The 22,540-nt window shown below is 38.7% G+C and overlaps 1 protein-coding gene across 1 annotated transcript in view; it reads left to right on the top strand.

Moving 5' to 3' along the window:
* Nucleotides 1–22,540, top strand: part of XRCC5 (X-ray repair cross complementing 5) — a 61,220-nt gene that overhangs the window by 720 nt on the left and 37,960 nt on the right. Inside the window, exons 2-12 of the mRNA XM_081938152.1 lie at nt 2,797–2,910; nt 4,640–4,823; nt 6,671–6,719; nt 7,706–7,828; nt 10,129–10,317; nt 13,040–13,154; nt 13,704–13,842; nt 17,584–17,696; nt 19,371–19,433; nt 20,178–20,315; nt 22,352–22,442. Of these exons, the coding sequence (XP_081794278.1) occupies nt 2,797–2,910; nt 4,640–4,823; nt 6,671–6,719; nt 7,706–7,828; nt 10,129–10,317; nt 13,040–13,154; nt 13,704–13,842; nt 17,584–17,696; nt 19,371–19,433; nt 20,178–20,315; nt 22,352–22,442 (1,318 nt within the window). The remainder of the gene's footprint in view (nt 1–2,796; nt 2,911–4,639; nt 4,824–6,670; nt 6,720–7,705; nt 7,829–10,128; nt 10,318–13,039; nt 13,155–13,703; nt 13,843–17,583; nt 17,697–19,370; nt 19,434–20,177; nt 20,316–22,351; nt 22,443–22,540) is intronic.

Raw genomic sequence — 22,540 nt, 5'->3', positions numbered from 1 at the left:
TCGATTCCCTAGGAAATGAGATAATTCATGCTGCATTTTCTGCTATTAAATAACAGATGAGGGTCTCTTGTACATTGCTGGGAAGTCGGGCTGAATAATCATCAAATCTGTACATAAAATAAATGTAAGAATAATAGATAATAACATCTGTGCATTGACAAAGCTTCCATCTGTCAGTTAGAAAAGGCCCCGTTGTCGGATCTACACTACATTATGACATCCTAGATCTTTTAAGAAGACCTTGATTGAAGGTCTTGAATACTAGCCAAAAAAACGGGCGTCTGTAATTTCACATTGTAAAATATATAATAATAGATCTGAGGGCCAGTTTCGCCTAATGGTTATAGCATCAGGCTAGAAAATGGGAGACTGGATTTTAGTCTCACCATAGGCACAAAGCAGCTGGGTGATCTTGGGCTGCTCCCTCTCTTTCAGCCCCAGGAAGCAGGCAGTGGTGAATCACTTCTGGACTCTTTGTCAAGAAAGCCTCAGGGACTGATCCAGACAGCCATCAGGAGTCAACTCTGGGTCAAATATATCTCCACACACCCCCACCTACCCACCCCCAAGCATTTGCAGATTGCCATATTCTAGTTAGTCCTAGTCTTCTCTTAAGCACCAGAGCCATCTGGTATCCATGTGCCAGTTTCTCTTAGCCCCAGAAAGGAAAGCTGAGAACCATTCAGGGGTGTGATGCTTGAGCATCAGGCTAGAAACCAGAAGACTGAATTCTGTTTCCATCTCAGGAACAAAAACAGCTGGGTAACCCATGTGTCAGTCACTGCCTCTCAGCCCTAGGAAGCAGGCAAAGGCAAACCACTTCTGAAAACCTTGTCAAGAAAACTGGAGGGGTCCTAGGAGTCAGTGCTGATTTGAAGGTGCATATGCACACGCATGCAGAGGCACGTGCATGCACAAATCCACACAGATGTAGGCAGCATGGGGTAGGTGACCAGCTCCTAGGAAAAGTAAGAAAGCCTGGAATTGAAAGGGTGGGATTGAAATGAATAGATTGGAGCTGGGTGAGTCATCTAAAGGGGTTCAGAAGGATGGCCTTTGGGACAAACTAGCCTCAGAGCTAAAAGCAGAACTTGAAAGCATCTGCTTTTGTACCCTTTTGAATAAAGATTCTACCCACTTAAAAGGATACCCACTTAAAGACCATTTTAATGTTTAGGGTTAAAGCCATAAAGAACCAATCCTTCATTTTCATCAGAATCAGACCACATTGGGAGCAAGAACTCTTTAGGTAATTCCAATTATCCTGTTGGTGAGGAGGGAGGCTGAGTGGAGTGGCTATTTTTTAAAAGAAGGTTGGGATGTCCTATAATATAATTAGCTATGGTGTACTTTGTTCTTTCTTCTGGCAAATGCCATCTTAGCATGGCAGTTTCAGTACCAAAACCTGATTAGGTTCAAGCATGAAATTAATTTTAGGATGTAGAGTAGCAATCAACTCAAGGGGCTTTGTAATGTTGCAATGTATTGGTGCATCCATTTTGGAGAATCTTTCTGGCTAAAAACCAGTTTGGGGCAGCAGCTTCATTATTTATTTGTAGGAAACTGCTTTTAAATCCTGTCACTGATGAGACTAGTTTTACTGTACAGGGATTTTAATTTGTTTAATTTGTGTTTTAGCTCCTCTGCTGTGAAAGTCACACACTAATTGAGCCAAAACAGCAACTGGGATAAAACAGAGTAGGATTAGCTATCCATATCCATGAGCTTCCCTTTTTCCATAGAGGAGGAGATGAGATTTGAACTAGGATATTTAAGGCTAGTGCTGTCTTTTATTTTAGTGGTTCATTATTGTTACCCCAAATACGAGGTAGTCTTCAGCTTACAACCAAAATTGAGCCCAAAATGTATGTTGTTCAGTGAGAAATTTGTTAGGTGAGTTTTGCCTCATTTTGCCCCATTTTACGACTTTTTTTTGGTCATGTTTGTTAAGTGAATCACTGCAATTGTTAAATTAGTAACATGGTTGCTAAGTGAATCTGGTTTCCCCACTGACTTTGCTTGTCAGAAGGTCGAAAAAGGGGATCACATGACTCCTGGACACTGGCAACCGTCATAAATGTGAGCCAGTTGTCAAAAGCACCCAAATGTCAATTACACGACCATGGAGATGCTACAAAGGTCATAAGTGTGGAAAAAATGGTCATTAATTAAGTCGCTTATAGCGGTGTACCTTTCTTTGCAATGGGACTGTATTAGAGGATAACCAGTGGCAGAAGCTGAGGGCAGAATTAAGAGAAGGATCAGCCAAGAATCCCTACATACTCACAAGTAGACTAAGTCCAACCCCCCTTGAATTCTGTTGACCCTTATTTAATTCTAAGCAGATGCTAACCATTAGTTGAGAATAGCATAGGCCTTTTAGCAATAAATCATTGTAATTGAACCTTCACTATGGACCTGGGCTTTTTGTACCTGGCATGTATATATCTAAAATATTGTTACCCAAGAAAATTTCATTGCGTACCACAAATAAGATACAGCAAACACTAATACACCCCTTGTTCAGCAATTGCCTCATACAACAACTGTTTGCAGTTACGATGGTGATGGAAAAATGACATTGTGACCAGTGCCTGCATTATGGCCTTTGCAAGTCTCTGAGACAAAGGGAAGTTGAAGTAAGATCATAAGCAGCTACAACTGCTTCAGGTAACAACCGAGTTACCCGTCCCAATTGTGGTCGCTAAACAAAGACTAAGTGTAGGTGCTTGCATTATGTCATCTACTAGTCACTAATCTTATTCCATCTATATTTGTGCCTTTCCCCCCTCAAAGACGGCTGTGGTGCTATGCATGGATGTTGGTTTCTCAATGAGCAATTCGGCTCCTGGAGAAGAGTCTCCTTTTGAACAAGCCAAGAAAGTGATGACAATGTTTGTGCAGCGACAGGTAAAAGAAGGACACCAATAATGATATAAGTTATAAACAAGAAATCACTACAGACTGCAAGTCTGTTTAAATTTTTGTTTCTGTAATAGATGGCTTCTTTTCTTTTAATGTTTTATTTTATTTATAATACTTTTCATCTCCATCAAATTATGTGAACTGGGTACAATTATTTGAGAGTTCATTAGCCACACTTTTGTTGTTCTATTCAATACAATAACATTTATAATACAACTATATATCAAGATAATTACAATAATGTCATCATAAACTTATCTCCAGGGTAACATTTTCTCTTCTTATATCTCCTCGTTCCTAACATCTGTTTCTGTTCTCTAGCCATTGATAAAATACATCCCACGTCAAAAAATATTCAGTTTCTTCTCTATCCTTGATAATAAGCGTTAATCTGTCCATTTCTGCACATTCCATTACTTTCTGAATCACCCTCTTGTCTGGCGGGATCTCCTCACACTTCCACTGTTGTGCAAATACAATCCTAGCCACGGTCAGTACGTGTAGAATAAAATATATAGTCTTTTTGTTGTATTTTTCCGGTAGGATGCCCAACTGAAATGGGTCTCAGTTCATTATGCTTCTTTGTTATTTTTTCCAATCAGACATGTACATTTTCGACCAGTATTTTTTAGTTTTGGGACATGTCCACCACATATGGTAATACAAACCCAGTGTTTGGTTACATTTCCAACATTTGGCTGATCTATCTTTATACATTCTAGCCAACCCTGCCGGTGCAAAGTGCCATCTGTAATACATGTAACTTTGCTATGGGCTATCACTTTCGGAAGCCATCAATGAATTGTTCTAGAGAAGGGCTGTCAAACTCCTGGCCTGCAGACCGGATGCGTCACGTGCTGGCCATGTCCGTGCCCGGTTTAGTAAAGGGGGGGGGGAAGTCCCGAGACATCATGTGACGCCACCATGACGGTGTGAGTTTGACACCCCTGTTCTAGAGAGTCAAGGAATACTGTTGCCATGGATGCCACGATGTTGGGAAAACCTCAGTATCAGTATTCCACTTTAGAGGGTGGAAGACTAATTGGAGAAAAGGCTGTCTTGCACATTTCTTGCATGAAGCTCTTGCACATTTCTTGCAGTGCTTAGCTGAAAATATGTTTATTGGGGTGATGTGGCACAGTACAACCGGATGTATGTTACGGTCCAGTCCTTGAAAGCCCTGGTTCAAACCTAGCCTCAAGCCTCTTCTGGGTTAATGATGTGAAATGCTGCTGGGAAATTGACATTTTTCAGCCACTTGAGAGGGAGGTGCATGTGCTTCATGAACATTTCTTCTACCATAGCATTTGTATCTCATTCCTCGGAGTTACCTAAAGCTGAAATATACAGTAAACGAAGCTAAAACCTAAGAAGATACCTTCTTTCACATCCTAACACATTATTTATTTTATTAGTCTTTTGATGCAGAAAGAAGGCAATGTGTTGTTTTACAACCCAGAAGCTGATGAGTGTTGTTTTTTTAAAATACTTCTTACCCAATGAGATCAGATTTTTTAAATATATTATTTAGATTAAAAAAATTGTTTCAACATATTGACTCTCCATCCTCCCATATACTGGCATTTGAGCATGAAAGCTTATATATAATATGATGCTGATAAAATGAGGAAATGAAACTGTAGCAATGAAGGATTTTGTGGTAAAGTCTACACTGCTTCCTTGTATTTGTCTTTCATTTTTCAATCACCTATAGGTATTTGCTGAGAATAAAGATGAAGTTTCTTTGGTTTTATTTGGCACCGAGAGGACTTCTAATAGTCTTGCAAGTGGGGACCAGTACCAGCATATCACTGTGCATAGACACTTGATGCTTCCGGATTTTGATTTGTTGGAAGATATACAAAACTTGACTTCACTGGGCTCTGAACAAGGCGACAGTATCTTTTTTGAACACTGAAGATGGTTGTCCAGCATATATTTGGACAAAGAATTTCTATTACTTAAACAAACAAACAAAATCTGAAACCTTTATAATTAAATAGACATTGATATTGTTTCGTAGGATCCAATCTGAGTCGGTTAGCAGGACCAGAGATTTAGTCTTTCAAGTTTTCAGACTTGTGCTGGACTCATGCTCAGGGAACTTCTCTGTACTCGAATGTATGCTTTGGGCTATTCGATGTGTAGTGTTTATGTGGTGCCTGGTTGTGTGTGTCTTTTATGTGTTGATTGGAGTGTTGATGACGGGCTATTAAGTCGTTGGCTGTTGTTTCCTTGTGCCAAGTCCTCAGCTCTTAAGTATTTGATAAGCTGGTGGTAAATTAGAACTCCTGTTGACTGACAAGGGGCTCATTTCCCAGGCTTCAATCATTTTCCTGGCTATCTTAGTAGCTGCGAAATTTCAATCATTTCTTTGGCCAACAATCTTAGTAGCTGTGAAATTGATTGTATGTCCTTGTTCGTTGCAATGTGAGGCTACCAATGAGTTTGGGTCTCTTCATCTGAAAGCTGGCTTGTGCTCTTGCAATCTGGTGGTTAGCTTCCTCCCCGTTTGTCTTACATACAGGGGACCCAGTAGATTATATTAGCACTATCTCTCACCTCAGAGATGTGTTCCTACCGGTTTGGACTGGTTCAGCCGAGTAGGTAGGTAGTAACTCGGCCTGCAATGCCCCCGAACCAGTTCTCTCGGTGGCATCTTGCTTTTTGCTTCTGTACATACGCAGAAGCATTTTTTTAGCACTGCGCATGCACGTGTAGTGCGCATCAAGCACGCGCACAGTGCATCCCTGAGCAAACCGGCAGTAGCAGCAGCCGGAACCCACCCCCTGTCCTACCTCCAAGTGATCTTTGCAGTGCATGATTTGTTCTTGTATGGTAGCTGCTGGGTGATGTGTGGATGCCCAGATCCAGAAACAAAACAGCCAACAATTTAATAGCTGGTGATCAACACCTCAATCAACAAATAAAAGCCACACAAAAAACAGGCACCATAAAAATACTACACACAGAATAGCCCAAAGCACACATTCTGGTAGAACCAAAGTTCCCTGAGGATGGGCTCCAGCATGAGTCTGAAAGCTTGGAAGATTAAACCTCTGGGATTGGATCCAATCTGGGGTCCAATCCCAGATTGGATCCTGCAACATTATCCTAGGACATGTATATTCATGCCTTCATTCATGACATTTTTTTATTGCACTGTTGGTAGAATTTTAAATTGTAACATTTTCAGTCTACAATTCCATACATGTTCTTAGACACTCATGAAACCACCTCTTTTTGTCTCATAAAAATTGGTTTTCTTTAGTGCATGCTCATCAGATTTTTCCTTTGATAGAGAAAAAAGGTAAATCTGAAGGAAGAGGTTCAATACAAGCATTGTAGCTCCTTTGCCCAATGAGGAAATTCTGACGTTTCTGACTATGTTATGATACTAAATTGCATTTGAATTATCTTTTCTCCTGTATAATATGGAAACAAAAATGATAACAGCTACATACAGGAAGAAAAAATTAAATATTCTCTCCATCCCAGACATCCAATTCATAAGGCCTGCTTTACTGTACACATTAATAATTCTGCTTACTTGAAGGATACTTCAAGGATTTTGCTTTTCCCAATGTATGCTAGCTGAAGGATGTCAGAAGCTGTAGCCACCAAAGCTGGGGATTGTGAAGCTGAGCAAAATTTCCCTCAATAAATGTTGCATAACAAATCCTGGCCAGCATATTTTGAAATATCTCATTTTTTTAAAAAAATATCTTTTCTTAACATGCTGAAGTTCTTGATGCGCTGATTGTGTCGATGGATTTGCTTCAGAAAGAAACAATGTAAGTATATGGCTGTATTTAAGAATTCTGAAAACTGCTGTAACAGCATTCTTCCATAGTTAGAATATCAAATGAGATGAAGTGGAGACGGATACAGCATTTTATATTTGTTAAGAAATTATACATGCTATTGAACAAAGCTAATTCATCATCACAAAAAGAGAGCTGCTGACAAAGAAAGTGAAATTTCTCAGGCATTTTATTAGGCCACTTAAACATAATACGCTGCCTAATAAAATGCCTGAGAAATTTCGCTTTCTTTGTGAACATCTCCCTTTTTGTAAGGATGGATCAGCATTGTACAATAACACATACAATTTCTTAGCAAATTAACCTAATACATAATGGATATTTTGGAAGTTGCCCCTCAAGTTAAAAATAAGTCCACTTGGTCAATGGGGGCAATGAGAGACTCCTCACAATAAGTGGTTCCTCATAATCATTGTTCACAGATTCAAGAAAAACCCTGGAAATGGCTTAAATAATAAACTTTTTTTATTTTTTTCAAAACATGTACTGAACATGAGAAGTATCTTATCTTACAAAGCGGCCAGTCAGATTAATGTCTTGCCCAAGGGATCTGTGACAATGTGCTAACATTTGGATGGGAATTTTGGGAAGTGAACTCAAAATGTTTTTGGAAATTGTCAGGATGAGGAGTATTCATTCATCTGGGTTCAGCTATCCTGATTTACAATAACTAGAAGTTAGTAGTTTGTGTTTCAGGCTGTAAGAACATGTTCTTCTGTTGTTTTCACTAGTTATTTAATATTTTGACAGTTTCCTATTCTACCCTTCCAGACAATGATTGACAACAGTCAGAGAATATAGTATTAATTAAACATATTTTATATTGACTTTTTAAGTTTTGAAGCACATGGACTGACATCAATAGAAGTATAAGACTACTTTCTGTTAAGAAGCACAGTATTCCATGTGGATAATCATGTAATTGAAATGTTGCTTTTTTTTTTTTTACTTTTTAGAGGAAAAAAATATGACAAACGGCACATTGAGGTTTTTACTGATCTTGGGAGTCCCTTCAGTGAAGATCAACTGGATATTATCATAAATAACTTGAAAAAAACTGGCATCTCCCTTCAATTTTTGTGAGTGAAGAAAGAACTGGGAAAAAGCATAACCAGAAAAGAATGTATTCCTACTCTTAACTTAAGCAGTCTTAACGTTTTTATTGCAGGTAGTCCTAGTCTTACAACAGTTCATTTAGTGACCATATGAAGTTACAGCGGCACTGAAAAAAGGGATTTATGACAGTTGTTCACACTTATGACTACTGCACATCCCTATGGTCACATGATCAAAATTCAGATGCTTGGCAAGCGGTGCATATTTATGACGGTTGCAGTGTGATCACTTTATGCAACCTTCTGACAAAGTCAATGGGGAAGCCAGATTCACTTAACCACAGTGTTAAGGTGTAGAGTTAATTACACAGGAGGAAACACAGATACTTCTTATGGTCTCTCCTGGTGAAAGGATTGGAAAGCATTCAAGAAAGCATGCTCTGTGTGCTTTTTCTCTCTTGTGGAATAGCTACTGCAGCTTGCCATATCCAGTCCCAATTACAATAAAAACAAACAAATCTTAAATCCAGGAAAGCTGATCTTGGCAAATTATATATGTAAATTAAATGAATTTCCATACATTGATTATTCTGCATACCCTTACTCTGTTTTTAGTAGATTTACAGAGGGAAAGAGTTATGGAGAACATAAACTGTGGCTGGGTTTATTCATCAGGCTAAGCCAAATGTGATTTGCTTGCTTATGGCTTAGCATATTATATGAGTTGTTGTAGTTTATTCAAAAAGCCATAGCAAAATGAATCATGTGCTTAGAATAACAGGTCAACCAACTGTCTGTTTCCTGGGCACTTGAAATGCACGGTTAGTTTTCAGAACAAACAAACAAATTATTTTTCAAACAATTATTTTTTAAAAAAAACTTTAAAAAATATAGCTGGCATTCAGAAAATCAAATGTCTCACCTATTTACATTTTTGTACTGTTTTCCCTGTTTGTACAGAATGCAGGCAGCTCTGGCTATTAATGTAGGCCCGGAAATTGGCAGTTATGGGAAATTGTTTCTGTCCCTAGATTTTTGAGTATTAAGGGGGGAAAAAAGTAGTGACTCATACACACTTACATAGGTATGTGAAACAGGTTGTTTTAGTTCAAATAATGCTGAGAATTGCGTTCACTTAATAATAATGTTTACATTATATTAACCTTCAAAAGCCACAAGGTAGTGGAAAATAATAGGCAGTTATATTAAATATACAGAATTATATAGTCTGCTTAGAAAAGACACACTGTGACACTCAGTTCTCAATAAGCATGAATAGAAAAGAAAAGAAAATGAAACTCATTCTGGTCTATGTTTTATTTTCTATAAGTCAGTGAGATGCAATGGGTCAGGTTACCATTTCTGACAAATCAGGAATACCCAGTAGTCTTCTTAGATATATATTTAATTGAAGAGTTAGGAGAACTTAAGCTTCATCTTTCATTTGGCAGCTGTGTTTTTACTAGAAAATCAGGAATGACTCCTATATAAATTGCATCTCTTTCTTTTTGCCTCTTAATTGGTACCTTGGACATGGGGAAAGTTATCATCTTTGGGACATAGTTTTTTTGGGAGAGGGAAGGTTAAATGCTTTACTGCTCATCATATTCTCCCTGAAGCTTCTGTTATGTGACTGTGTTTCTAGATAATCACTAGTCCAATATTAATTGCATCCTTTTATCTTGTTTTTATGCGTATTATTTTTGGTTAAAGAAATTTTTAAAAGAATGAAAACAATATAAATTTTGAAAAGAAATAAGTTAAAGTGCAAAGAAAAAATAGAGAACGGAAAGGAAAGGAAAAGTGATAAAGAAGTACCATCCAGTCTTCTTAAAAGCAGTTGCAAATATATTTCCTTCTCTCTCTTAAGGCCTTTTTCATTATCCTGAACTGACCATGATGGGACATTTTCTGTCTCACCAGTTTCTATTAAGAGTATTTACTATAACATATAGATTTGCAGCTGGCATTAATATACAGATGAGAACAAAATAGAATTTCTGATGCCGTAATAAATTCCTCATAGAAGAAAATATGTGCACTTTTATTTTAACGAATTCTTTAACATTTGAAAACTACCAAGAAATTGTACAGTCAAGTTCCTATGACTAATACTCCGGCAATACCTATCGGCAGCAATTGTTTGCTATGACTTGACAATGACATTTTTATTTTTTAGTGATATCAAAAGATGCATTCAAAGCGTCAGTTTGCAATTTTCCTTCTAGGTTCTTTTAAAAAAAAATAATAATAGAAAAGTTATTTCACTTGTTTCCTGACGAATCAGGGTTGTAAATTGAAAATTCTTTCAATTATTTCTTTAGTTTGCCGTTTCCAATGAATGACGAAGACAGAGATGAGAATGCCTCTGCCGGGACGCATAATAGCAGAAGCAGAAATTCTTTTCCAGGAAAGGTTCTAAGTAAACAGCAAAAGGAAGGGCTCCAGATGGTGAAAAAACTCATGTTTTCATTAGACCATGAAGAAGGTCTGGAGGACATTTATACTTTCAGGTAAAATAAAAGTCCTCCAGTTCTTGTGAAAAGAACTCTACTATATGGGGGTATGTTTTCTGTACTCAAGGCTTCAGTAGCATCAATGAAAGTTTTTTTCTCCTTTTCCTAAGCTATATTACTCATGTAGAAAAGAATACGTAGAGTTTTCTTCTTCCTTACCTGCTATGCTTCACTCTCCTCTCTTGCACCTTATAACTTATCTACTGCCAGGTTGAGTTTCCAGATTTATGGATGCTATGAGCGGTGAGCACTCATACAAAAGCACCCTCTTGTTATAAAGTTGTTAGAGTAATAGCAGTAGCTGGCCAGGCTGAGCTTGGATACAAAACATATTACAGCCCAATTAGTATTTGATTGGGAGAGTGCTAAGAAATATAAGTAGAACAGGTTGGGAAATCATAGCCAAAAAACATGACAAAAATAGCAAAAAGAGACAAGGGCAAACTACTTGTTGGCTCTCGCCAAGAAAAGCACATAAAGGTGTCTGTGAATCATCAGGAGATAAATTCAACGCAAAAGAGATTTTACTTTTTGGGATAATTCTGCATGACAGCCTTCCGCTGCTTTTCTCCTATGCTAATCCTGGCTGAAAATGAAACCTTAAAAATTCTGTTCAGAGTTTATTATCACTTTGGCAGCGATGATGGCCAGGTGTTTTGTCTGAAACATAGTTACTATGGTCCTTGACTGGTGGATTCCCCAGCGTCTTTATTCTGCCAACCTCTGCTAGGGCAAGGTATGGTTTCCATTTGCATGAGTGAACACACAGCTGTCACGGAACCATACACTCGGAAGGGACCATAAAGGTCATTAGTCCACTCCCTTGTTCCATGCAGGAGTTGCTTGGTCTTGATGAATGCTTCATTACAACAGTAAAAGGGGGAAGAAACACTACCATTTCACTGTTCTTGCTATCACTTGAGCTAAAGTCAAAACTGGCAAGAAGCACCCCAGTGTTTCACAATCTATTGGTAGGGGGAACCCGCTCCTCAAATCCTGTCAACGTAGAAGGGAAAGCCAGCAGCACTCTTATTCGTTTCACCCCAATCCCTAATTACCCCTTCAATACACCTTCCCTTACATCGGGGGTCCTCAAACTTTTAAAATGGGGCCGACTCATGGTCCCTCTGACTGTTGGGGGGGGGCTGGACCGGCTGGGGGGGCATGGCTAGGTTGTCGTGACTGGGCGGCATGGCTAGGTGGTCATGTGATTTAGCAGTCCATTTTGCCTTTGTCCTTGCTAATCATGCCCCTTCCCTACTCACCCACCAGCCCTGGATCACCCACCAGCCCTGGCTGCACTGGCAAGATCACCCCTCAGTCAGCTGGTACTGCCCCGCATCCTTTGGCCTTACCTTCGGCAGCAGTGGTGTGATCACAAGTGCAGCTCAACCAGTGAAATAACTAACCAGAAGTGCATCTGCAGTGGATGCTTGCTGGTAGATAAGGCTGATGGTGAGGGGTGGGGCAAGGGACGGGGCTGAATCCCACCACTCCGCAGGCCAGATACTTTGCATTGGTGGGCCTTTTCCGACCCGCAGGCTGTAGTTTGAGGATCGGTGCCCTACATACTGCCTGGAGAATTCTGGGAGTCGAATTCCACACGTCTTCTAGTTGCCATGGTTGAGAAACACTGCCCTGGGTGTCACAAGCTAGCATTACAGCTCCTGAATATGCCATGAACTACAGTGAATGGTATTACGGTAGAGAACATGGCACTGCCTTGCTGCATTTTCATGGGCTATTTCTCTATTGGACATCAAGCAGAGTTGAGCACTGCCTCGTTACATTTATGTGAAATTGGTTAAATAAAAAAAGGTCACCATTTCATGAGCCCAAACGTGTGGAAAAGAGGCCATTTCTATTCGGGGAAGGTTCTTTCAGAAGAAGGAGCCAACACGCAGCAGCCCATGGCAAAGTGGCTCTGGAGGACAACTAGTAGCATCGGTGAAGAGGGAAATGTCCCACCAGAGTGTACATTTACCAGAGGGAGTACAACAACCTGAAGTGCAGCAGAAGGACTATTGAGCATAGTGTGTACTGTGGGAATTCAGAAAACATGGCTTTAGAGATGAAGCCAGAAAAGATGAGTAATTTTACAAGCAGGAAGTGTGGAACACCCCTTTGTGTTCACGAGGCAGATGCTACTTGAAATTCTGTGTTAATCAAAGACACAAACTCTGAGAATGTAGAGCAGAGGTGTCAAACCCGCGGCCTGTGGGCCGCATGCATCATATGCTGGCCACGCCCACACCCAGCTTAGCGAAGGGGGGGAAGTCACACTACGTCGCATGACAACAACGTGACGTTTCAGGTTTGACACCTGTGATGGATCCTTACCTGATGTCACAAGTTTAGTATTGTAATGTGCATTCATACATAGGACTTGATAAATGGAATCTGAATGTGTGAATAATCTCTATGGAAGAGGCATTGCATTTGCTGCCATATGAGGATTTTGTCGGATTTCTACCCAGGAAAAATATGTCAGTTCTAACCCAGAGATTAGTGAGTAGATGGAGAAGTGATTGATCCCTTGTGTGAGACAATCTGAAAAGATAATATTTAGACCATAATTTAGGTGTGGTTTTTGGGACTGCGACAGCTAATAAATGCCTAACAAATAGTTTGGTGGAAATGGGGCAAAGAGAATTGCTCATTGTGAATTTTTTCTTGTTTTTTAATTGAGTCTCATTTCCTCCATGTTTGCTTATTAAAGGGAGAGTCTGGAGCGTCTTTCAATGTTTAAGAAAGTTGAACGGAGACCTATGCCATGGCCCTGCCAGCTTACAATTGGTTCTAACTTGTCTATCAGGATTGTGGCCTACAAAACAGTAAGTGACTAGAACTCATTTTAATCCAGCATTAGCAAAGCTGGACACAGTCCAACAGAGTTGCCAAGTAAAATGGGACTAATATCCATATCGAGGACTAATTAGTTTCACATTCAGACATTGCCAGAATAACTGATCTGAGCTAAATGCATGTTCAAGTATTAAATGGAATAGCTGAGACAGCTAGAATGCAGGCATTTTTAATAAATCAGACAAAAACTCATAATCTGGTTTCTAAATGTCATATTAATTTGGAGAAATCAGATGCCTTGGAGTTGAGAAACTATTAGGAATTAACAGTTTTCCTTAATTCATTTGGAAAACTTTTCGCATTTATAAATATATTGTATTTAGGCAGTATAATAAAGTCAGCTTTATAGACATGCTCTGATCCCTTGTAATCAATGAAAGTTATACTATTAAATAAGATCATTCCATTATTCTGTCACCTGTAATTCTAGGCAGTAAAATTTAATAGGTGAGGTTTGTTTTTTATTCATAAATTAAAGTTAAACACCTTCTTTTTCTTTCTCTCAATGTGGTTCCAAGTTCACAGAGGAACATGTGAAAAAATCCTGGATAGTTGTTGATGCCAAGACTCATAAAAAAGAGGATATACAGAAAGAAACAGTTTATTGTTTGGATGATGATGATGAAACAGAAGTTCAGAAAGAAGATGTTATTCAAGGTATGAGTTCAGCGTTTTCCAGGGAAGGCTGTGAGTCTTTTTACAATCCATTATTTTGCTCAGTTCAGACAGGAGGAAAATGTTTTATTGTGTCTATATAGTCTCTCTGACATTTTGTCAGATTTCTCTTCTAGGCCTGACTATAGATCCCAGATTTCTGCAGTTATCCTGCAGTTAGCTAAGAGCAGGTTCTTCATACTGACATGGATAGATAGTAAATATACATACAGGTGTAGTCCTCACATACTGACTTTCTTGTTTAATGACCGTTGAACCTTACGATGATGATAAAAAAACAGCTTTACAACCAGTCCTCACATTATGATCATTGCAATGTCCCACAGTCATGTGATCGTCCTTTGGGGTGCTTTGCAGCTGGTGCACATTTAAAGCCATTGCAACATCCTGTGGCCATATGATTGCCATTTGTGTTGTTCACAATTGGCTTCCAGTAAGCGGAGTTAATGGAGAACACAACAGTAAAATCATAAATTGTGGTCACAAGATGTCTTGCTTAACAACCTTGGTGGCTTGCTTACTGACAGAATGGGAAATAACTGTGTAGCATTCAGATGATTTTCCATTTAGTTGCTGGTCCCAACTGTGGTCAGTAAGCAAAGATAACCTGTACGCTGAAAACCTGCCTACTACAATTCAAAGCAATTAAGGGGTGTGTCTATGTGTACATATCTCTCATCTATAGAAAATAAACCAGAAGAGATAACAGTGCAATTAAATTATGTTCATGTAACAATTCTATCTGGTCTTTGAATCTTAATTTCTAGTCATACGAGTTTCAGCCTACAAATCATCTTCCTTTGCCTGGAAAAGTGACAGATCTGAAACTTTAACTTTTGAAATCCCAGCAGTTTTTCCATTTTTGGACAACTCTAGATCAGTGGTCCCCAACCCCTGGTCCAGCAACAGCGCTGCGCAAACAAGTGAAGGGCCAGCCACGGGATGCAAGTAGCATGCTAAACCATGCCCCCCCCCCCCCGCCTTCCCGGTCCACGGAAAAACCTTTCTCCACAGAATCGGTCCCTGGTCCCCAAAAGGTTTGGGGCTGCAGCTCTAGGTTATTCTAGCATGTTTGACTTTTGTGGTCTAAGGTGCTGCTTAGATCCTAAGTTTAATTAACCAGGCACAGTGAGAACATTGACTGTCAAATTCAGATTTAATGGGAAGCTGCCCTGAACATGAAAGCAGGAATTTTTAGCCTGTTTGTGAACATGAAGGAATGGGAGGAACATGACCACAATAGCTGACATGGGCTCATTTTAAATTGGCAAATGATGGTATCAGATTTAATAACAAAGAATGATTTATCATTAGATTTCAAAAGGAGTTTGTTGATTAATTTTCTCATAAGGGACATATTTGGTTTAAGCGTTAACAGGTTTCAACAGTTAGTGTGGTCAAATGTGCTGAAAACAGAAGCAGTTTGAGTATTGGTACCCTCTCATTTTTCTGATCTGCTCCTCTTGTTTGTAAGTTGCCTTGAGTGATATCTAATATTGGACAAGCAGATTTCACACATGCAACAGAAAAGATTTTCTCCCCCCCACCCTCTTTTGTATTTGCCAAATCCCTGGAGATTGGGACACTTCCAGAAAAAGTTTCTAAGATATACCGTATTTTTCAGAGTATAAGACGCACCGGAGTATAAGATGCACCAAGATTTTGAAGAGGCAAATTAAAAAAAAAAGTTTTTGCACTCTGCAGACCTCCCAAAAACGGCCCATTTTTCGCGAAAATGGGCCCGTTTTTTGTCAAAAAAAAGGAGCATGACTAGCCTTCGGGAGGCTTCCAGAGTGCGCCTGGAGGCTGGGAGGGCAAAAAACGAGCAAAAAATTGGCCTGTTTTTCACAAAAATGAGCCCAGCATTGGGTTTAGGAGGCTTCCAGAGTGCTCCTGAGGGCTGGGGGGCAAAAACAAGCAAAAAAACGGCCTGCTTTTCACTTATTTTTGCCCTCCCCAGCCCCCAGGAGCACTCTGGAAGCCTCCTAAAGGCTATGCAATGCCAAGTGGGCGGGGTTTCAGGAGGCCAAAAATGCTGTATAAGAATCACCCAGATTTTTACTCTCTTTTTTGGGGGAAAAAGGTACATCTTATACTCCGAAAAATACGGTAGGTCGCCTGCACAGCCGAGAGGACTCATCCTCTACTATTTGTACTAATGGAAAGAAAGAGTCAGTAGAAAAAGCTAATTAGATTTCACTGTTTATCACACTTTTTGCTTGTTTTTTTTAAACGAAGAAATTGAATGCCGAAAAACATTCAGCCCAGTAAAGCAGCATAAGTGAGCCCTGTTCTTGCCTCTGAAATTGTTTGCTCTTGTTCTCTTTGCATCTCTAGTTTCTTCAGAGTGTCCTTTTGAGACATCTTAGACATTCACACCTAAAGTGTTTTAGATATTCCACAAAAATGGCTTGGATCTCTAAGGGCTTTAGGTGGCAGATATCCATTTTTGTGAAACCGTGCGATGCAAATAAAATTGCAGCCTTGCTGTTTTTCAGAGCTAAATAATAAAAGAAAAGAAAATTTAGGGGAAAAAACCCTGCACATTTGCTCAATAGATTCTTCATTTTTTCATGGGACACTAGTGTATCTTATCGCCTTTTGTTCTGTAAATTCCTCTGAGCGCTTTTCTGAATCTTCTGCTGATTTGTTTTGCCACTAATTCTAATTTTGCAAAAGGAAAGAATAAAAAATCAGTGCACTTAGTGAATGTGGCAGAATTAGAGTGTGAAAATGGTTTACACATAAATTGTTCTCAGGGTGAAATACCTCATTTCATGTGGCTCATGCCTGAACCCAAAAAATGTAATCTGGACATGGAACAAAACGGAGATGCTTTGTCCTGGGTATGGATCAAAATGTACAGTAGTTTGGGAGGATAAGGGGCGGGGAAGCAAAGATGATGGTAGCTGACAGGAGTTAGGGAGGAAGGAAAACCAAGTTCTGAAAGATCAGTAATGGTAGCAAGATATGAAACTTTAGGAACTGCTTACAGGAGAGAGGGGGGAAAGCACATCAATGTTGCCCTACTTACTCTATAAAATCACTGTGGGATATCTGCAAGTTTTATCTGACCCAAACACTGGTGTTCCAGGTTTAGTTTCTACTGAACTGTGACCAATCTTAGGCAGAACTTTGAAATGTGATTGTTTTGAGTTCAAAATTAAACTCATTTTCCATTTTGTGTGTAGCCTGTGGCATAAACATTAGGATGAAATATAGGAAGTCAAAGTGAGCAGATGTATGATTTGTGACAGAATAGGTTAATGTGATATGCTTTGCAGGAAGGAGAAAATTAAAAATGGCTTTGGAATACATGTCCATAATTAAACCTACAGAAAGTTTATCAAACTTTTCAAAATCATCAAACTATTGTGTAGTAGACCATTTGTATAAGACGGTCTTCTTCCTAGTTCCCTAAATATTTTAAGTTGCAATAACTTGGTGTCAAACCAAGTGAAAAGAATTTTGATGAGGCGAGTGGGTCTCTATAAAAGAAATTATAAAATAATAGAAAAGAAATTTCTGTTTAGAATACTTGCCACTAAGAATATTCTTCTGCCATTTTGTTCCCCTATCTTTATTTTAATGAAAATTCAGTCCAGTTTCATCAGAAAGGGCTTTCCACCAAAGGCTAACTCATCATATTGTCCACTCTCACTGCCTATTTTAGATTTTCTTAGAACATCCACTAACGTCGGAAATCATTCTTTAATTTTGTAGGATTCAGGTATGGGAGTGACATCATTCCTTTCTCTAAAGTGGATGAGGAACAGATGAAATATAGGACGGATGGGAAATGCTTTGCTGTTTTGGGATTCTGCCGATCTTCTCTGGTGTGTCCAAAATTCAGATGTTATCCAATTGCATATTTAAACAGGCCAATCAGATTGCTACAGATGAGTTGCAGATTATCTGACTACTAATTTGTGACAGAAATAGTGCTTTCAAATTGGTTTATATTATAGTTATATGATATGTTATCCTTCCATGTATATTGTGTATGGTGAAGTCCTCCTGCTGCTGTTTGTCCCAGTTAGAATTCTGTGGATACTATAATAAAAAATTTAGAACTGCATACTGAAATCCGATAAGCCCACAGGCTTTACTGAATCAGTTTTTCAATGCTCATAGCTTAAATACCCCATCTGTCTCCATAATAGAAATAGCAGTAAAAGAATTTATTCAAACTAATAAAGGAAGATGAAGGAAATCAGAAACGAAAAAGATCTGCTTGAGGTTAGCATTGTGTAGCATTTTTGAGACAACCAAAGTTGTTGGAAAAGGTTCACACAAAGCAAAACATACCCGTGATTGTTCTTCACTTCCCCCATTTTGGCTTAGGCTACAGGAGAGACCAGATCCCTGTTTCCACAGGTATTTGACTCAGACTTCTATCCTTCTGAGATCGATAAAATGAGAACCCAGATTGTTGGGGGCAAAATGCTGACTCTGTAAACTGCTTTGAGAGGGCTGTAAAGCAATGTGAAGCGGTATATAAGTTCATGTGCTATTGCTATTGCTACATATTTACTCATGTAAACGCTTGATTGATACTTCCCACAGTGGTTGTCAGATTTTATGTGTGTTCCTTATAAACACAGATTTAATGCTGTTTTGAAAAATTACTAGGTCTGTTGTTTAAACAGGCCTTAAACACTTTCTTGAGTGCAGGCCCCAGAAGTTCCATCTGCGGAATGAGACCCAAGTTCCATCTGTGCACATTGCTGGTTCTCTCACTGTGGGGCTCATAAACTAGCTTTCTGCAGTTTTTGCCAACAGGATATTCATGTGACTGTCTTTTGTGTTGCTGTTTCATTTTGTGTTGTGTTGTCTTCACTGTTTCTATGATTTTTGAGAGCTTGCACACAAGTATTACAACTATTGACCTGGCTAGTGAACGTTGACAGGATCATATCAATTCCTATGATTGTGCAATGTACCAAGTCACCCTTGGTTTGGAGTGTATATGAGTGTACATTTTGCCTAATCCATTCTCGCTCTGACATCACTAAGTATTTGTTTCCAGAGAGTAAGTCATCTGTGTACCAAGTTTGGTTGAAATTGCTCATAGTGTTCCAGAGTTATGCTGGAACACACACACACACACACACACACACACAGATAGAGAGAGAGAGAGAGAGATTATGTATGTATGTATGTATGTATGTATGTATGTATGTATGTATGTATGTATGTATAAACTGTTTGTCTGTCTGTCTACCTCAGTGTTTCTCAACTTTGGCAACTTGAAGATGTGTGGACTTCAACTCCCAGAGTTCTCCAGCCACCATCTGAGAGTTGAAGCCCACACATCTTCTAACAGCCAAGGTTGAGAAACACAGGTCTATACCAACTATTGTCAAGCCAACTCCTTAAAAAAAGCTATGTATACGAATATAATACCCTTTCCCATCTAATCTTTCAAATGCTGGATTGGCCTTCTTAACACTTGCACTTGCTTCCTTAAGGAGCTCAGTATCATAGCTAACTTTCTGGAAACATTCTAGGTTCAGACATACCGATATATGGGGAACCAAGTCCTGAAAGTCTTCGCAGCAAAGGATGATGAGGTGAGATAAACTAAGCTTAATACTGGATAAATTATTCATGTATCTTTAAACAGTCAGCTTACTGAACAAAAGCTGAGTTGACAATTTTCCATTTAGTTTTGCAAAATGAAAGAAAGCTCAGTTGCTATAGGAATAATGGGAACAGCATGGAGTTGGAAAACAACCCAGTTTTAATCCAAGAGCAAATAACACCAAGAAAGTATTTATTTATTGGGTATGTTGGAGAGAGAGGGGGAGGATATATATATATAATCTAGAAAAGAGATAAATTTTAGGTATCCATACTGAATAGTTCTGTCTAAAAGAGTATTTGTTCACATGAGGTTAGTCTTTTTGAGAAATGCTATAAATAGTGAATAGATGGTGACCACGTGGGACTGAAATTATGTTTTACTGAGGGGTTTTTGTATGACTCTTTTTTGTTGCAATAACTTTTCATCCAAAGCAACTTTGGGAAGATAATTACCACATTTGTATATGTGTGCTTAGCACTATATAATCTCCCTTTCATTTGAAAGATAGTACAATATGTTTTAAAGGCAGCATCTTAACTGAAATCTTGCTTTTGTGACCTGACTCTGCCATATAATGGTTTGCTAAGCTTTTGAAGAGCCAAAGCTGAGCTTCAGGTTAGAAGCTAAGAGTTTACTTCTAGAATCTGTGTCTTCATTTCTTTGATTCTTCGTTAATATTCCAATTGCTAAGTTCTAACGACATTAGAAATAACTGAGGTTTTTTTTACAGGCTGCTGCAGTTGCACTTTCTGCCCTAATTAATGCTTTAAATGAGTTGGACATGGTGGCTATAGTACGGTATGTTTATGATCGGAGATCGCACCCACAGGTTGGAGCAGCCTTTCCACTAATTAAGAAGGAATATGAGGTAATATTAATGACTGAAGAGCGTGGGAATATAATTCAGAGCAATAATGTTTATGGAGATTTCCTCCTTCCTATTCAATTGCCTATCATTAGAGCAGAGAAAAAGAACACTAAATAGGATAAATCGCAGAAAGAATGGAGAATTTCAGATTAATATTTTCAAAAGATTTTAGACCTCATATTGGGCTAAAACGGGGCTTTTCATTTTGAATCTGGATCAATTTTCAGAGGAGTTTTAAATAAGTCTTTATGCAGTTGCTGTGTCACTGAAATAAATTCTGCGTCACTGTGAGGTTTGTGTTACACATAATATTTGTCATTAAAGAATAATAGAGTTCATTTTAGGGGTTTTTTTTCTCATTAGAACAACATGTGAACCCACCCCTTACGGCCTGACATTATGTATGACTCAGGCCATTATGACTCAGTCAGCAAACCGTTATGATTCATACAAGAAGCCATTTTTGTATCCTATTATACTGTTCAGTGGGTAAGTCCAGCAAAAATATTTGTACTGCTGTGTCATCTCTGCAGCATTTACATTTAACAATGGGGAACGTACTAAGAGTTGGTTAGAATAAATCGAAGTACATAACATAGCAATTTTATTTTATTTTACTTTATTTATTTATAGCTCAAGACCAGTCAGTCATAAAAGTAAAGTACAGCAAACATAATGAATAAAAGAAATAAAAGAAGGCAAAACACCCCAACAATTAATAAATAGAAGGATGCACCAGGTGGTGTCTAAAAGCCAAGACCATCAAATAAGAATTTTGCAACCTTTTAAAATGATTTCTGAGATTTGAACATATAGAAGGAAAGCCATAATCAGGAGCACTTAAATTAGTATTAATTGAGACTATGAGTTTCAATGGGCTATGTATGGCAATGGGTATTATAATAGCACATGCAATGCAGAATCAATTCTGAGTGCAGAAAAGTACAGCGTTTGTGTGGGAGGTTAGTCTATCTATCAGTTGTTATCTTAAAGGGTAGTGCCCCAATTTTTGCTAAAGTAAAAATCGTCTGTAGGAGCAATTTAGGAGCCAGAGGCAATTATATTCTAGAAAAGTTAAGGAATACAGCTTCTGTCAGTATAAATATCTAAGGCTTGGTTCATCTAGAGTAAAATTATATAAGAGGGCCACTAATGTCAAGTTCTTCTGATGCAAAGTATCTGATATGAAAGTAAATGATTTAAGATTGTATGAAAGATTGAATACAAGAAGAAAAGTCTCTGTGTATTGAGAGTAGTTGATACTGGTTATAGTCTTCCAAAAAATACAGTCCAGATCAGGATAATGATGGTGATATTTTGATTCCTGTGTTTTTTTATAAATAGCACAAGATGGCAAACATACCTATTGCTCCTTCCTCCTATTTTCCTCAAAATAACAACCCTGTGACGTGGGTTGGGCTGAGAGTGAGAGAGTGATGGCCCGGTCACCCAGCCTACCTTCCTGTACTATATTGAATGTTTTAATTATCGTATTTTTCGGACTACAAGACGCACCTAGATTTAGAGGAAGAAAACAAGAAAAAACATAATTTTTGGCCTTTGCGCATCACATTTTGGCCATCCCCGGACCCCAGAAGCACTTTGCAAACCAAAAACAGGCCCATTTTTGGCCTCCCAAACATTCCGTGTGTCCCGTTTTTGCCAAAAACATGTCCATTTTGGGCCTGCAGGGTGTTTCTGGAGGCCAGGGAAATGCGATGCATGGAGGGTTTGAGAGCCCAAAAATGGGTCTGGTTTTGGTGAAAACGGTCCATGCAGAGCCCTATAGAGTGCTTCTGGGGGTCAGGGAGGGTGAAAATGTAATGCGCGGAGGGTTTGAAATCCCAAAAATGAGCCCATATTTGGTCTATAAGACACTGAAATTTTCACCCACTTTGGGGTGTGCGTGTGCGTCTTATACTCCGAAAAATACAGTAAATAGTAATTTACATTCTATTACTTGTTGTTGTTTTAAATCCATAAAATGCTTTTATTCCAACTGCATTTTCTTGCCATGTTCTTTTATTTTGTTCTAGTGTTTGGCTTATGTGCAACTACCCTATATGGAAGATTTGAGGCACTACATGTTTTCCTCCTTAAAAAATAATAAAAAGTATACCCCAACAGGTGAGCTTACATTTTGAATCATGTGTCTATAATGTGTGGATCTTTCATTTTATTAGAAATCGTGGCTTCTCAATATACATTCAGGTGTTTAGACTATT

The sequence above is a fragment of the Natrix helvetica genome (genome assembly GCF_964273705.1).
Source record: "Natrix helvetica genome assembly, chromosome: 1".
Taxonomy (NCBI): Eukaryota; Metazoa; Chordata; class Lepidosauria; order Squamata; family Natricidae; genus Natrix; species Natrix helvetica.
Note: the sequence above shows the minus strand (reverse complement) of the source record. Positions and strands in the feature narration are given on the sequence as shown.